At 67.1% G+C, this 14,659-nt stretch overlaps 3 protein-coding genes and 1 long non-coding RNA gene across 4 annotated transcripts; 3 read left to right on the top strand and 1 right to left on the bottom strand.

Annotated features, from left to right (window-relative positions):
- Positions 1-86: 86 nt before the first annotated feature.
- MRPL11 (mitochondrial ribosomal protein L11) lies at positions 87-3,229 on the top strand. Its single transcript, XM_064402269.1, has 5 exons — positions 87-266; positions 346-438; positions 526-619; positions 1,305-1,464; positions 2,579-3,229. Exons 1-5 carry the CDS (start codon positions 129-131, stop codon positions 2,685-2,687), a joined length of 594 nt encoding a protein of 197 aa, XP_064258339.1. The 5' UTR covers positions 87-128; the 3' UTR covers positions 2,688-3,229.
- On the bottom strand, positions 1,159-2,336 carry LOC135288928 (uncharacterized). The gene is made up of 4 exons (XR_010351756.1): positions 2,077-2,336; positions 1,870-1,967; positions 1,581-1,713; positions 1,159-1,519 (listed from the first exon to the last, which is right to left on the bottom strand). It is a non-coding gene; the product is annotated as an uncharacterized LOC135288928 (long non-coding RNA).
- A 2,844-nt stretch (positions 3,230-6,073) lies between the features above and the next one.
- NPAS4 (neuronal PAS domain protein 4) lies at positions 6,074-10,690 on the top strand. The gene is given in 8 exon segments (XM_064402280.1): positions 6,074-6,624; positions 8,250-8,401; positions 8,592-8,694; positions 9,255-9,363; positions 9,365-9,502; positions 9,589-9,698; positions 10,106-10,238; positions 10,359-10,690. Coding segments are annotated over 8 exon segments (1,146 nt in total). The 5' UTR covers positions 6,074-6,449; the 3' UTR covers positions 10,585-10,690.
- A 112-nt stretch (positions 10,691-10,802) lies between these two features.
- Positions 10,803-13,761, top strand: LOC135288898 (basic proline-rich protein-like). The gene is made up of 4 exons (XM_064402242.1): positions 10,803-11,082; positions 11,153-11,401; positions 11,853-12,840; positions 13,415-13,761. The coding sequence occupies exons 1-3, from the start codon at positions 10,803-10,805 to the stop codon at positions 12,791-12,793; spliced, it is 1,470 nt and encodes a 489-aa protein (XP_064258312.1). The 3' UTR covers positions 12,794-12,840; positions 13,415-13,761.
- Positions 13,762-14,659: the final 898 nt, after the last annotated feature.

Below are 14,659 nucleotides of genomic sequence, written 5' to 3'. Positions count from 1 at the left end.
CCCTTGGCCGCGCCCCCTCCGCGCTCCTATTGGCTGCTCACGGCCCCGCCCCTCCCTCCCGCGCCGCTGATTGGCTCCGAGCCGCCCGTCGTGCCACGTGACCGCCGGTCCCTCACGGAGCCGCCGCCATGTCGCGGGCGGCGCGCTCGGTCCGCGCCGCCGCCGGGGCCCGCTCGGGCCGGGGGGCGGCCCCGAGGCCCGTCCGCATCCTCATCCCGGCCGGGGGCGCCGCGCCGGGGCCGCCGCTGGGGCCGGTGCTGGGCCAGGTGCGGGGAGTTCCGTGAGGAACCGGGGGGGTTTCGGTTTGTCCCGAACCGAGCCGAACCCTCCCCGGTTCCTCCTCAGCGCGGGGTCTCCATCGCCGCCTTCTGCAAGGACTTCAACGAGCGCACCCGCGACATCAAGCCCGGGGTCCCCCCTGAGGGTCCGGCTGCTCGTGCATGTGAGTGGGGGGGAGGGGAGGGGGGCACCGGGACCCCCCCGGGGCTCCGGGACCCCCCCGTGACCCCCCCGGTGCCCCCCCAGCCTGACCGGACCTACTCGCTGACCATCGGGACTCCCCCCACCTCCTACTTCCTCAAGTCCGTGGCCGGAGTGGAGAAAGGATCGTCCAGACCTGGTCCGGGAGGGGCTTGGGGGTCCTGGGGGGGAATTTGGGGGTGCTGGGGGGGAATTTGGGTCCTGAGGGGGATTTGGGGGTCCTGGGGGGGATTTGGGGGTGCTGGGGGGGATTTGGGGTCCTGGGGGGGAATTTGGGGGTGCTGGGGGGGAATTTGGGGGTCCTGGGGGGGAGTTTGGGGGTCCTGGGGGGGGAATTTGGGGTCCTGGGGGGGAGTTTGGGGGTGCTGGGGGGGATTCGAGTGGATTTGGGGGTCCCTGGTGGGGATTTGGGTGGATTTTGAGTTAATCTGGGGTCCCTGCCCCAGGCCACGAGGCGGATTTGGGTGCATTTGGGCATCCTGGGGGGATTTTGGGTTTTCTGGGTGGGATTTGAGCAGATTTGGGGTCCCTGGGTGGATTTTGAGTGGATTTTGAGTGATTTTGGGTCCCCCCAGGGCACGAGGCGGCCGGCGTGGTGTCCCTGGGGTGATTTTGGGTGTATTTTGATGGATTTTGGGTGTATTTTGATGGATTTTGGGTGTATTTTGATGGATTTTGGGTCCCCCCAGGGCACGAGGCGGCCGGCGTGGTGTCTCTGGGTGGATTTTGGATGTATTTTGATGGATTTTGGGTGTATTTTGATGGATTTTGGGTGTGTTTTGATGGATTTTGGGTGTGTTTTGATGGATTTTGGGTCCCCCCAGGCCACGAGGCGGCCGGCGTGGTGTCCCTGGCGCAGCTCTTCGAGGTGGCCGTGGCCAAGCAGAGGGACCCCGCGGTGGGCACGCGGGGCACGGCCCTGCCCGCCCTGGTGGGCTCCCTGGTGGGCTCTGCCCGCAGCCTCGGCCTGCTCGTGGTGCCCAGGTGGGAGAGACCCCCAAAGTGACCTGAAACTGAGCCTGAGACCCCTAAAACTGACCTGAAACTGAGCCTGAGACCCCAAAGTGACCTGAAACTGAGCCTGAGACCCCAAAACTGACCTGAAACTGAGCCTGAGACCCCAAAACTGACCTGAAACTGAGCCTGAGACCCCAAAACTGAGCCTCAGACCCCAAACTGACCCTGAGAACCCCAAACTGACCTGAAACTGAGCCTGAGACCCCAAAAACTGACCTGAAACTGAGCCTGAGACCCCAAAAACTGACCTGAAACTGAGCCTGAGACCCCAAAACTGACCTGAAACTGAGCCTGAGACCCCAAAACTGACCTGAAACTGAGCCTGAGACCCCAAAACTGACCTGAAACTGAGCCTGAGACCCCAAAACTGACCTGAAACTGAGCCTGAGACCCCAAAACTGACCTGAAACTGAGCCTGAGACCCCAAAACTGAGCCTCAGACCCCCAAACTGACCCTGAGACCCCCAAAACTGACCTGAAACTGACCCTGAGACCCCAAACTGACCCTGAGACCCCCAAACTGACCCTGAGACCCCAAACTGACCCTGAGACCCCAAAATGAGCCTGAGACCCCCAAACTGACCCTGAGACCCCCAAAACTGACCTGAAACTGAGCCTCAGACTCCCAAACTGACCCTGAGACCCCAAAAATGACCCTCAGACCCCAAAAATGAGCCTCAGACCCCTCCAAAGTCACCCTGAGACCCCCAAAACTGAGCCTGAGACCCCGAAAATGAGCCTGAGACCCCCAGAGTGACCCTGAGACCCCCAAACCCCCAAAACTGACCCTGACACCCCCCAAACTGACCTGAAACTGACCCTGAGACCCCCAGAATGAGCCTGAGAGCCCCCCAAAGTCACCCTGAGACCCCCGAAAATGAGCCTGAGACCCCCAAACTGACCCTGACCCTGAGACCCCCAAAATCTGCCCCAAAAATGCTCCCAAAATCAGCCCCAAACTCAGCCCTTGATCCCCCAAAACACCCCCGGAACAGCCCCAAAGAGCCCCAAAACCAACCCCAAATGCCCCCGGCTGCCCTTTGACCCCTGTCCAGGCTGACCTTTGCCCTCTGACCCCCAGGCTGACCCCCCAGGCCGTGGCCGAGGTCCAGCGGCGCCGCCGGGAGCTGCAGGCGGCCGCAGCGCCCCCTGGCGGCCAGGAGGACCAGGGGGCGGCAGGGAGGAAGTGACCCCAAAAACACCCAAAAAACACCCCAAAAACACCCCAAAAACCAGGGGGAACCCCCCAAAACACCCCAAAAACCCTGAGGGGGACCCCCAAAAACACCCCAAACCTGAGGGGACCCCCAAAATAATGTGAAAATCTGAGGGGACCCCCCCCAAATACACCCCAAACCTGAGGGGACCCCCAAAAACACCTGAAAACCCGGGGGAACCCCAAAACCAGCCCAAATCTGAGGGGACCCCCAAAAACATCTCAAAACACCCCAAAAACCCAGGGGGAACTCCCAAAAAGACCCCAAACCTGAGGGGGACCCCCAAATCACCCAAAAGCCTTGAGGGGCCCCAAAACCTCAGGGGACCCCAAAACTCTGGGGGGAGCCCTCAAAAACACCCAAAAAACCACCTCAAATCTGAGGGGACCCCCAAAAACCCTGAGGGGGACCCCAAAAAAACCCCAAATCTGAGGGGAGGCCAAAAACTCGGGGGGGAGCCCCCAAAACCACCCCAGAACCTGGGGGGACCCCCCAAATAAAGAGCTCCTCCCACAGAGCCCGCGTGGGGTTCGTCACTGGGGAGGGGTCCCGAAACCTTTGGGGGGTTTGGGGGGGATTTGGGGGGTTGGGGGTCTCTTTTTGGGGGGGATTCGGGGTCTCTGGGGTCTCTTTTTGTGCGTTTGGGGGGGGTGGGGGTCTCTTTTTTGGGGGGATTTGGGGTCTTGGGGGGATTTGGGGGGTTGGGGTTTCTGGGGGGGATTTGGGGTCTCTTTTTGGGGGGGTTGGGGGTTGTGGGGTCTCTTTTTGGGTCTGTTTTGAGGGGATTTGGGGTCTTTTGGGGAATTTGGGGAGGCTTTGGGGTCCCTGGGGCCTTTTGGGGGGGATTTGGGGTTTTTCTCTTTGGCTTCCCTCGTTTTTGGGGAGGGGGGCGAGTGGGAGTCCCTTGGGCCTTCATCCTCATCATCCTCTTCATCCTCATCGTCTTCCTCACCCTCATCCTCCTCCTCTTCATCCCCTGTGTCACCATCCTCATCCTCCTTCATCTTCATCCTCCCTCCCTCCTCATCCTCATCCCCGTTCCTGCCTCATCTTCCTCCTTCATTCTCCTTCTCCTTCCTCATCCTCGTCCTTCATCTTCCTCCTCATCCTCCTTCATCCCCCTTTACCTTCATCTTCCTCCTCACCCTCTCTCCTTCCTCCTCCTCTCCCCCTTTCCAGCTCCTTCCTCATCCTCATCTTCATCCCAGTTCCTGCCTCATCTTCCTCCCCCTCTTCCTCATCCTCTCCTTCCTCCTCTTCTTCATCCTCCTCCTTCATCTTCCTCCTCTCTCCTTCCTCCCCCTCCTCCCGTCCGCCCCACCTTCATCCCCTTTCCCCCCTCCTCATCCTCATCCTCATCCTCTCCTTCCTCCCCTCCCTCCTCATCCTCCCCCCCCCCAAACGCCGCCGTTGCCATGGAAACGCCGCCAGGGGGACCCCGGGAATTGGGGAGGGGTCCCGAAATTGGGGAGGGGTCCTGAAAACTCCGGGGGGGTCCCGAAAATTGGGAGGGTCCCGAAAAATTTTTGGGGGGGTCCCGAATATTCTGGGAGGGGTCCCGAAATTCTTGGGGCAGGTCCCGAAAATTTGGGGAGGGGTCTCGATAATTTCGGGGAGTGCCGAATATTCTGGGAGGGGTCCCGAAAATTGGGAGGGCCCCGAAAATTCTGGGGGGGGGGGGGTTCTCGATAATTTTGGGGGGAGTCCCGAAATTATTTTGGGGGGGGGTCTCGATAATTTTGGGGGAGTCCCGAAATTATTTTGGGGGGAGTCTCGATAATTTTGGGGCTCCCGAGGCCCCGGGGGGGGGCGGGGAGCCCCCAGATCTCCCCGGGGGGTCTCCCCCCCTCCCCCCACCCCCTCCCCCGCCGCCCCGGGGGGGTCCCGGCGCGGCCCCGCCCCCCCCGCGCTATTTTGGGCTCCCCGCGCTATTTTTGGCTCCGCGGCTTCGGCGCCCAAATTTGGCAGCGGCGGAGCGGGGGGGGAGGGGCGGGGGGCGGGGCCAGAGCCGGGGGCGCCCGCGCGAGGGGGGAGGGGAGGGAGGGAGGGAGAGGGAGGGGGAGGGGAGAGGGGGTTCCCAAAGGCGCGCGGGGGGGGAGGGGCGGCTCGGCTCCGCCCCCGCGCCCGTCCTGGGGTCCCTGCGGCCACGCTGACCCCTCCTGTGGTCAGTGCAGAGCCCCCCGGCCACGCTGACCCCTCCTGTGGTCAGTGCAGAGCCGCGGGGTCACTCTGACCCCCGCTGGGGTCACTCCAACCCTCCTGTGGTCACTCTGAACCCCCTGTGGTCACTCTGAGCTCCCCGTGGTCACTCTGAGCCCCCCGGCCACGCTGACCCCTCCTGTGGTCACTCTGACCCTCCCGTGGTCACTCTGAGCCCCCCTGCCACGCTGACCCCTCCTGTGGTCAGTGCAGAGCCCCCCGGCCACGCTGACCCCTCCTGTGGTCACTCTGAACCTTCAGTGGTCAGTCTGACCCCTCCTCTGGTCACTCTGAACCTTCAGTGGTCACTCTGACCCTCCCGTGGTCAGTGCAGAGCCCCGTGGTCACTCTGAGCCCATCTCTGGTCACTCTGAGCCCCCCGTGGTCACTCCGACCCTCTTGTGGTCATTCCAATCCTCCCGTGGTCACTCCGAGCCCCCCACTGACCCCTCCCTCTCCCCACTGACCGTTCCCTCCCTCCCTTGACTCCTGTCCCTGCACCGACCCTCTCCCCCATCCCCTGAGCTCCTCCCTCTCCCCACCGACCCCCATTGCCTCCTCCATCTCCCCACTGACTCCCGTTGACTGCTCCATCTCCCCACTGACCCCTCCATGCCTCCCTCTCCCCACTGACCCCCTTCATTGCCTGTTCCATCTCTCCATTGACCCCTCCAGCTCCTCCATCTCCCCATTGACCCTTCGTTGCCTCCTCCCTCTCCCCATTGACCCCTCATTCACTCCTCCATCTCCCCCTTGCCTCCTCCCTCTCCCCATTGATCCTCCATCCCCTCCCTCTCCCCACTGACCCCTCATTGCCGCTTCCATCTCCCCACCGACCCCTCATTGACTGTTCCATCTCCCCATTTCCTGTTCCCTCTCCCCATTGATCCTCCATCTCCCCACCGACCCCTCATTGACTCCTCCCTCTCCCCATTGATCCTCCATCTCCCCATTGACCCTTCCATCCCCTCCCCCTCCCCATTGACCCCTTCATTGCCTGTTCCATCTCTCCATTGACCCCTCCAGCTCCTCCATCTCCCCATTGACCCCTCATTGACTCCTCCCTCTCCCCATTGACTGCTCCATCTCCCCATTGATCCTCCCTCTCCCCACCGGCCCCTCCGTCCCCTCCCTCTCCCCACTGACCCCTCACTGGCTTTTCCATCTCCCCACCGACCCCTCATTGACTCCTCCATCTCCCCATTGACTCCTCCATCTCCCCATTGCCTGTTCCCTCTCCCCACCGGCCCCTCCGTCCCCTCCCTCTCCCCACCGACCCCTCCACGTCCTCCCCCCCCCCGGGCGTGTCCCCGCCCCCCGCCCCGCCCCCTCTCCCCTCTCCATCTCCAATTTCGGTGCGATCCCCGCGCGCCCCTCCCCCCGCTCGTGCGTCAGCGTCACCGGTGACGCGGCCGCGCGTCGCCCCCTCCCCCCGCGGTGTCCCCCCCGTCCCGGGGGGCGGCGCCGGTGACGCGGCGCTGACGCGGGGCCGGGCCCGCATAAAGCGGCGGCCGCGGGCGGCGGCGCGGGCGGAGGATGCTCCGCTCCACCAAGGGCGCCTCCAAGGCGCGCCGGGACCAGATCAACGCCCAGATCCGCGCCCTGCGCGACCTGCTGCCGCTGCCCGACGGCGACCGGCCGCGCCTCTCCTACCTGCACGTCATGGCGCTCGCCTGCATCTACACCCGCAAGGGAGCCTGCCTGCGCCCAGGTGCGGCACGGGGACGGCAATGGAGCGGGGACGGCACCGGGAACGGGACGGGAGCGGGAACGGGACCGGGATGGAGCGGGGATGGGGACGGGAACGGACCGGGGATGGCACCGGACCGGGGATGGCACCGGAGCGGGGATGGGAGCGGGGATGGATCAGGACCAGGGACAGAACCGGGGATGGAGCGGGGAAGGAGAGGGGATGGGACCGCAGCGGGGACGGGGACGGAGCGGGGATGGCACCGGGAATGGGACCGGGATGGAGCGAGGAAGGAACAGGGATGGAGCGGGGATGGGGACGGGAACGGAGCGGGGATGGGGATGGAGCAAGGATGGGGACGGGGATGGATCAGGACCAGGGACAGAACCGGGGATGGAGCGGGGAAGGAACGGGGATGGAGTGAGGATGGAGCGGGACCAGGACAGAACCGGGAAGGGGACCGAGAGGGAGCGGGGATGGGACCGGAGCGGGGACCGGGCGGGATGGAGCGAGGATGGAGCGGGGATGGGACCGGGGATGGATCAGGACCAGGGACAGAACCGGGGATGGAGCGAGTAAGGAGCGGGGCTGGAGTGGGAACAGCACCGGGGACAGCACCGGGCGTGGAGCGGGGACGGAGCGGGGATGGGACGGGGACAGGACCGGGAATGGAGCACGGTGGAAGCGGGGACGGAGCCGGGATGGAGCGGGACCGGGGACAGGAGCGGATGGAGCGGGGATGGAGCGGGGAAAGGGATGGAACCGGGAGAGGGAGCGGGGATGGAGCGGGGAGAAGAGCAGGAGCGGGGACAGGATCGGGAGCGGGGATGGAGCCGGGAACGGGATCGGGGACCGAGACTGAGTGGGGATGCAGCCGGGATGAGACCCGCACCAGGGATGGGACCGGGGGACCGGGGACGGAGCCGGGATCGACCCGGGGATGGCACCGGGAAGGGACCGGGGATGACACGGGGCTGGCAGCAGCCACCGGCGTCTGGCAGGGACCGGGCTGGGAGCGGGACAGCGATGGGGACGGGGACAAGGACGGGGACCGGGACAGGGACACAGGGACAGGGACAGGGACAGGGACCGGGCTGGGAGCGGGACAGGGACACAGGGATGGGACAGGGACCGGGGCCGTTCAGCACCGCGGAGAGCGGCCGGAGGTTCCCGTTCAGCACCGCGGAGAGCGCAGGGACCAGGCGGGGCAGCGGGACCGGGACCGGGACCGGGGACCGGGATCGGGGACTGGGACCGGGATTGGTGACAGGGACCAGAATCAGGGACCGAGACCGGGATCAGGGACCAGGATCGGGGAGTGGGATCAGGGATCGGTGACAGGAGCTGGGACCAGGACAGGGACCAGGACCGGGAAAGGGACAGGGACAGGGACCGGGACAGTGACAGGAACCGGGACAGGGAGAGGGACAGGAACAGGGACAGGAGAGGGGGACAGGGACAGTGACAGGGACCGGGACAGTCACAGGGACAGTGACAGGGACCGGGACAGTCACAGGGACAGGGACAGGGACCGGGACCGAGCCGGCCGCACACCGGGAGGGCTCCGGCCGCCAGCGGGGGCTCGGCGGGTGACGCTCCGGGGCCGGGCGGGCTCTGAGCGCTGTCCCCGCGTGTCCCCACGCCAGGCCCGAGCCGGGGGGCGCCCCTGGAGCTGCTGGGGGGAGCGGAGCTCGCCGACCTGGTGGCCTCGCTGCCCGGGTTTCTGCTGGCCGTGACCCGCGAGGGGAAGCTGGTCGGGGTCACCGACAACGTGGCGCAGCACCTGGGCCACTCCATGGTGAGCGGGCGGGGGTCCGGGGGGCGCGGGGGGCGCGGGGGGCGCGGGAGTTCTGGGGGGTCCTGGGGGTTCTGAGGGTCCCCGGGGGTCCCGGGGGTTCTGGGGGTCCTGGGGGTCCCGGGGGTCCGGGGGGGTCCGGGGGGTCCGGGGGGGTCCCGGGGCTCACCCCGGCCTCCCCCCTGCCCCCCAGGTGGATCTGGTGGCACAAGGGGACAGCATCTACGACCTGCTGGACCCCGCCGATCACCCCCTGGTGCGGCAGCAGCTGAGCCTGCCCGGGCCCCCCCAGGCAGGTGGGTCCGGGGGGGGCCCGGGGGTCTGGGGGGTCTGGGGGGGTGGGGGGAGGAGGAGAGGGAGGGATGGGATGGGATGGGATGGGATGGGATGAATGGGGAGACAGAGGGATGGACAGAAGGACAGAGGGGTGGACAGAAGGATGGACAGAAAGAGGGATGGAGAGAAAGAGGAGTGGACAGAAGGACAAAGGGATGGACAGGACGGACAGCAGCACAGAGGGATGGACAGGACAGACAGAGGGACGGACAGAGGGACAGACAGAAGGGTGGGCAGAAGGATAGATGGATAGAGAGGATAGATGGATAGAGGGATGGACAGAAGGACAGAAGGATGGACAGAAGCACAGAGGGTCAGGCAGGCCGGACAGAGGGACGCACAGCTGCACAGAGGGGTGGACAGGATGGACAGGACGGACAGAGGGACAGACAGAAGGACGGACAGCCGCACAGAGGGATGGACAGCAGCACAGAGGGACAGAAAGAAGGATGGACAGAAGGACAGAAGGACAGGACAGAAGGACGGACAGAGCACCCACCTCTCCCCTCCCTCCCCCCAGAGCGCCTGTTCCGCTGCCGCTTCACCACCTCGCGCGCCTCGCGCCGCCCCAGCGCCGGCCGCAAGCTGGTGCTGCTGCGGGGGCGCTTCCAGGAGCCCCCCCGCGCCCCCCGGCGCCGCCCCCGCGCTCTTCGTGGCCTTCTGCGCCCCCCTGGACCCCCCGCCCTGGCCCTGCCCCGACTGCCTGCTGCTGCCCGCCTTCCAGAGCCGCCACGGCCGCGACCTCGCGCTGCTCGACGTCTCCGACAGGTGGGGGTCACGGGGGGTCACCGGGGGGTCTCCGGGGTGGGGGTCCCGCGCTGGTGGTCAGCGAGTGACCCCCGCTGTGTCCGCAGCGTCCTGGTGCACCTGGGCTACGGCCGGGCCGAGCTGCTGGGGCGCTCCTGGTACCGCCTGCTGCACCCCGAGGACCTGGGGCACGTGGCCCGCCAGCACCTGCGCCTCGGTCAGTGTGCCCTGCTGTCCCCAGGGTCCCTGGGTGTCCCCTGGGTGTCCCCCTGGGTGTCCCTGGGTGTCTCTGAGTGTCCCCTGGGTGTTCCTGGGTGTCTCTGAGTGTCCCCTGGGTGTCCCCTGGGTGTCCCCTGGGTGTCCCCTGGGTGTCCCCTGGGTGTCTCTGAGTGTCCCCTGGGTGTCCCCTGGGTGTCCCTGGGTGTCCCCTGGGTGTCCCCTGGGTGTCCCTGGGTGTCTCTGAGTGTCCCCGGGTGTGCCCTGGTGTCCCCTGAGTGTCCCTATTCCCTCCCCGCTGACCATTCCCTGACCATCCCCACCCCCGCTGACCATCCCCATCCCCGCTGACCACCCCAGTCCCCGCTGACCACCCCAGTCCCCGCTGACCGCCCCATGTCCCCGCAGCCGGCGCGGGGCCGGAGGCTCGAGGCGAGGTGGTCACTCGGCTGCAGCGCAAGGACGGCCTGGGCTGGACGTGGGTCTACGCCCGCCTGCGGCCGGAGGGGCCGGCCCTGCTGGCCCACAACTTCGTCATCAGGTCAGTGCCCGGTGCTCAGTGGTCACTGCCCAGTGGTCACTGCCCAGCGCCCAGCGGGTCTCGGCCGCCCCCAGGCCCCCCCGGTGGCCGCAGCCCCGCTGACCCCGTGTCCCCCCGCAGCGAGGCCGAGGCCTGGTGCCTGCGGCAGCAGCTGGCGGCCGAAGCCCCCCCGGGACCCCCGGAGCCGTTCGGGCCCGGCCTCGACTTCCCCGGCGGCGACCTCGGGCCCGGCCTGGACGTGACCATGGCACCTGGCCTGGGCGACGGCGTGGCAGCCATCGGCCTGGCGGTCAGCGGCCCTCGGAGCCGGCGTGGGCCTCGGACACGGCGCTGCGGCCGCCGCTGACCCCGGCCTGGGGCCTGGCCTTGGACACAGCCTCGGACACGGCGCTGTGGCCGCTGCTGACCCCGGCCTGGGGCCTGGTGTTGGACACGGCCTCGGACACGGCGCTGCGGCCACGGCTGACCCTGGACTTGGAGCCACCATCGGACACGGCCTCGGACACGGTGCTGCGGCCACGGCTGACCCCAGCCTGGGGCCTGGTGTTGGACACGGCCTCGGACATGGCGCTGCAGCTGCCGCTGACCCTGGACTTGGAGCCACCATCGGACACAGCCTCGGACACGGCGCTGCGGCCACCACTGCGGCCACCGTTGATCCTGGACTTGGAGCCACCATTGGACACAGCCTGGGATCCAGCGCCACGGCCACCATTGATCCTGGACTTGGGGCCGCCATTGGACACGGCCTCGCGGCCACCACTGCGGCCACCATTGACCCCGACCTCGGGACTGGCATCGGACACGGCCTCGCGGCCACCTCTGCGGCCAGCGTTGACCTCGGGCCCGGCGTCGCCCCCAAACGTCGGCCACGGGCCTGGGCCCGGAGCCCGGCATGGGCCTGGGCGTGGCAGGCGGCCTCAGAGTGGACATTGGCCTGGGCGTGGCGGCCGGAGCCGACGTGGATGAGCTTGGGGCGGGCGGCGCGGCCGAAGTGACCGCTGGCATCGGGGCGGGCGTGGCCCTCAGCATCGGCGCCAACATCGGGCCCGGCCTGGCCGGCGGCGCCATCAGGGCCAGCGTGGGGCTGGGCATCGCCCCGGACATCGGAGTGACCGTCGGGGCCGCCCTGGGAGCCAACGCGGGCCCCGCGCTGCCGTCCGGTGCCAGCCCCGGCCTCGGGCACGGCTCTGGGCTGGGACAGAGCCCTGGCCTGGGACAGAACAACGGACTGGGACAGAACCCTGGAATGGGACACAACTCTGGACTCGGACAGAGCCCCGGCCTTGGACACAACTCTGGAATTGGACACAATCCTGGACTGGGACACAACGCCAGCCTTGGACCAAACCCCGGCCTTGGGCAAAATTCTGGCCTAGGACCAAACCCCGGCCTAGAACAAAACTCGGGCCTTGGACATAATGCCGGTCTTGGACAGAACCCTGCACTGGGACAGAACCATGGACTGGGACACAACGCTGGCCTTGGACACAACTCTGGACTCGGACACAACCCCGGCCTAGGACCAAACCCCGGCCTAGGACCAAAACCCCGGCCTAGGACCAAACCCCGGCCTTGGACCAAACCCCAGCCTCGGACACAATTCCGGCCTAGGACCAAACCCCGGCCTTGGACACAATTCTGGCCTTGGACCAAACCCCGGCCTAGGACCAAACCCCGGCCTAGGACCAAACCCCGGCCTTGGACCAAACCCCGGCCTTGGACCAAACCCCGGCCTAGGACCAAACCCCGGCCTAGGACCAAACCCCGGCCTAGGACCAAACCCCGGCCTTGGACCAAACCCCGGCCTAGGACACAATTCTGGCCTTGGACCAAACCCCAGCCTAGGACCAAACCCCAGCCTCGGACACAATTCTGGCCTTGGACCAAACCCCGGCCTTGGACCAAACCCTGGCCTCGCTGTCGGGCCCGGCCTGGGCTCCGCCGTGGGCCTGGCGGCCGGAGCGGCCCTGGGCCCCGAGCTGGACATTGGCCTGGGTGTGGACGTGGCCCCCGCGGCCGGGCCGGGCCTGGGCTCCGGCCCCGGGCTGGGCTCGGCGCTCGGCTTCGCCGTGGGAGCCGCGCTCGGCGCCAGTGCCTGCCCCGGCCTGGCGCGGCCCGACGTGGAGCCCGAGCTGGGCCTGGGCCTGGGCCTGGCCCCGCCGCTGGGGCTGCTGCGCCTGGGGCTGGGGGTCCCGGGCGAGACCCCCCGGCGGCGGCACCGAGACCTGGACGCCGCCCTACACCCCCCCGCCAGGCGCCGCCCTTCGCCTTCGGGGCCCCCCGAGCCCCCCGAGGCCGCCGCCGAGAAGCTCCCGCCGAGCCCCGAGAGCCCCGGGGGGGTCCCGGGGGGTCCCCCCGGTTCTCTGCTGACCCCCGAGACGTCGCCGCCGCCGCCCCCCCGCCGCCGCGGGCGGGGCCGGCGCTGCGGCGGCTGCTGCAGGGGCTGGCGGCCATCGCCGCCCGCGGGGGGCCCCGGCGCCCCTCGGGGGGCTCCCCCCGCGGCCCGGCCCGCGCCCCCCCCAGCCCCGGTCGCCCCGCGACCCCTTCGCTGAGTTGTATCAACTCCCCCAGAGCCGCCTCCAGGACGCCTTCCGCAAAGGTGGGGGGCACGGGGGGCACGGGGGGGTGACGGGGACGGGGGGACGGGGGAGGGTGACAGGAGGGGGATTTGGGGGTGACAGGGACAGGGGGAGGGTGGCAGGGGGGATTTGGGGCGGATTTGGGGGGTGACGGGGATTTGGGGGTCTCAGGGACAGGGGGATTTGGGGGTGACAGGGGACCAGGGGGAGGTGATACAATCCCGGGCCCTGCAGTGCCCTGGGGGATTTTTGAGGCAGTTTTGGGGGTTTTGGGGCAGTTTTTGGAGTTTTGGGGACGGTTTGAGGCATCTTGGGGAAGTTTGGGGGTTTTTGAGGCGGTTTTGGGGATCTTGGAGCAGTTTTTGGGGCGGTTTTGGGGTTTTGGGGGCAGTTTTGGGGATCTTGGGGCAGTTTTTGGGGCGGTTTTGGGGTTTTGGGGGCAGTTTTGGGGATCTTGGGCCAATTTTGGGAGTATTTTGGGGGTATTTCAGGGCGGTTTTTGTGGCAGTTTTTTGGGTTTTTTGTGCATTTTTTGTTTTTTGGGGGCACTTTCGGGGGTGTCCCTGACCCGTGCCCCCCCGTTTGCCCCCACAGCCGGAAGCCAGCGCGCCCCGTCGTTCTGAACTAAGTCTGTGACGCGACTTGCCCCCAGTATGGCATATTGTCATTGTCACCCGGCCCGGGCCAGCGCCCCCCGGCCCGGCCGCCCCCGCCCGCCGCCCCCCGGGGCCGCTCGTGCTAATTTAACTCGTAACGAGTCTCTAAGGTAATTGGGGGGGGGCTGGTGGCCCCCCCCCTCCCCCAGCCCGGACGCCTGGGGACCGCCCTCGTGTCCCCTCCCCCGGATTTTGTCACCTTTCCCCCCAATTTTGTCCCCTTTCCTCCATTTTGTCCCCTCCCCCAGATTTTGTCCCCTCCCCCCCATTTTGTCCCCCTCCCCCAGATTTTGTCCCCCTCCCCCCCATTTTGTCCCCCTCCCCCAGAATAAATTTTGCCCAAATTTGCTCCGGCTCGCCCCCCCGGGAGCCTGTGCCCCCCTCCCCCCCCGCTGTCCCTGTCCCTTGTCACCGTCCCTGTCACCTCCCCCCGCCTCGGGCTCTGCGTTTTTGGCAAAGCCGCCCCAAAAAATTGTGTCCCCTCCCCCCCCCACTGTGGGTGTCACCCCCAAAGTCCCCGACGAGGGGGACCGAGGCACGATGTGGCTTGATGTCCCCAGTGACGTCCCCAATGTCCCCAGTGTCCCAAGTGTCCTCAACATCCCCAATAATGTCCCCAATGGCGTCCCCAGTGACGTCCCCAATGATGTCCCCAATGTCCCCATGATGTCCCCAATGTCCCCATGATGTCCCCAGTGTCCCAAATGCCCCCCAATGATGTCCCTAACGTCCCCCAACTCCCTCCAAGGGACATCCTGGCCTGATGTCCCCAACGTCCCCAACGTCCCCAACCTGAGGGGCTGAGACGCATCGTGACTCAGAGTCCCCAATGTCCCCAACGACGTCCCCAATGTCCCCACGATGTCCCCAAAGTCCCCACGATGTCCCCAACGCCCCGGCCCCGCACGTCGCAGCGCGATGTCACCAGCGATGTCACCGATGACGTCACTGATGACGTCACCGAGCCCGAGGCGCCGGCACCGTCCCAGCTCGATGTCCCCAAGGTCCCCGAGGGACGCGGGACCCGCTCGTCGCCATCAAAGACTGAGACGTGCCGTGCCCCCGATGTCCCCAACGTGTCCCCAACGTCCCCAAACCCGCGGACTGAGCGTCGTGACCCAACGTCCCCAACGATGTCCCCACGATGTCCCCAACGTCCCCCCGGCAATAAAAGTGTCCCCGT

The sequence above is a fragment of the Passer domesticus genome, chromosome 37, assembly GCF_036417665.1.
Source record: "Passer domesticus isolate bPasDom1 chromosome 37, bPasDom1.hap1, whole genome shotgun sequence".
In the NCBI taxonomy this organism is placed as follows: domain Eukaryota; kingdom Metazoa; phylum Chordata; class Aves; order Passeriformes; family Passeridae; genus Passer; species Passer domesticus.
Note: the sequence above shows the minus strand (reverse complement) of the source record. Positions and strands in the feature narration are given on the sequence as shown.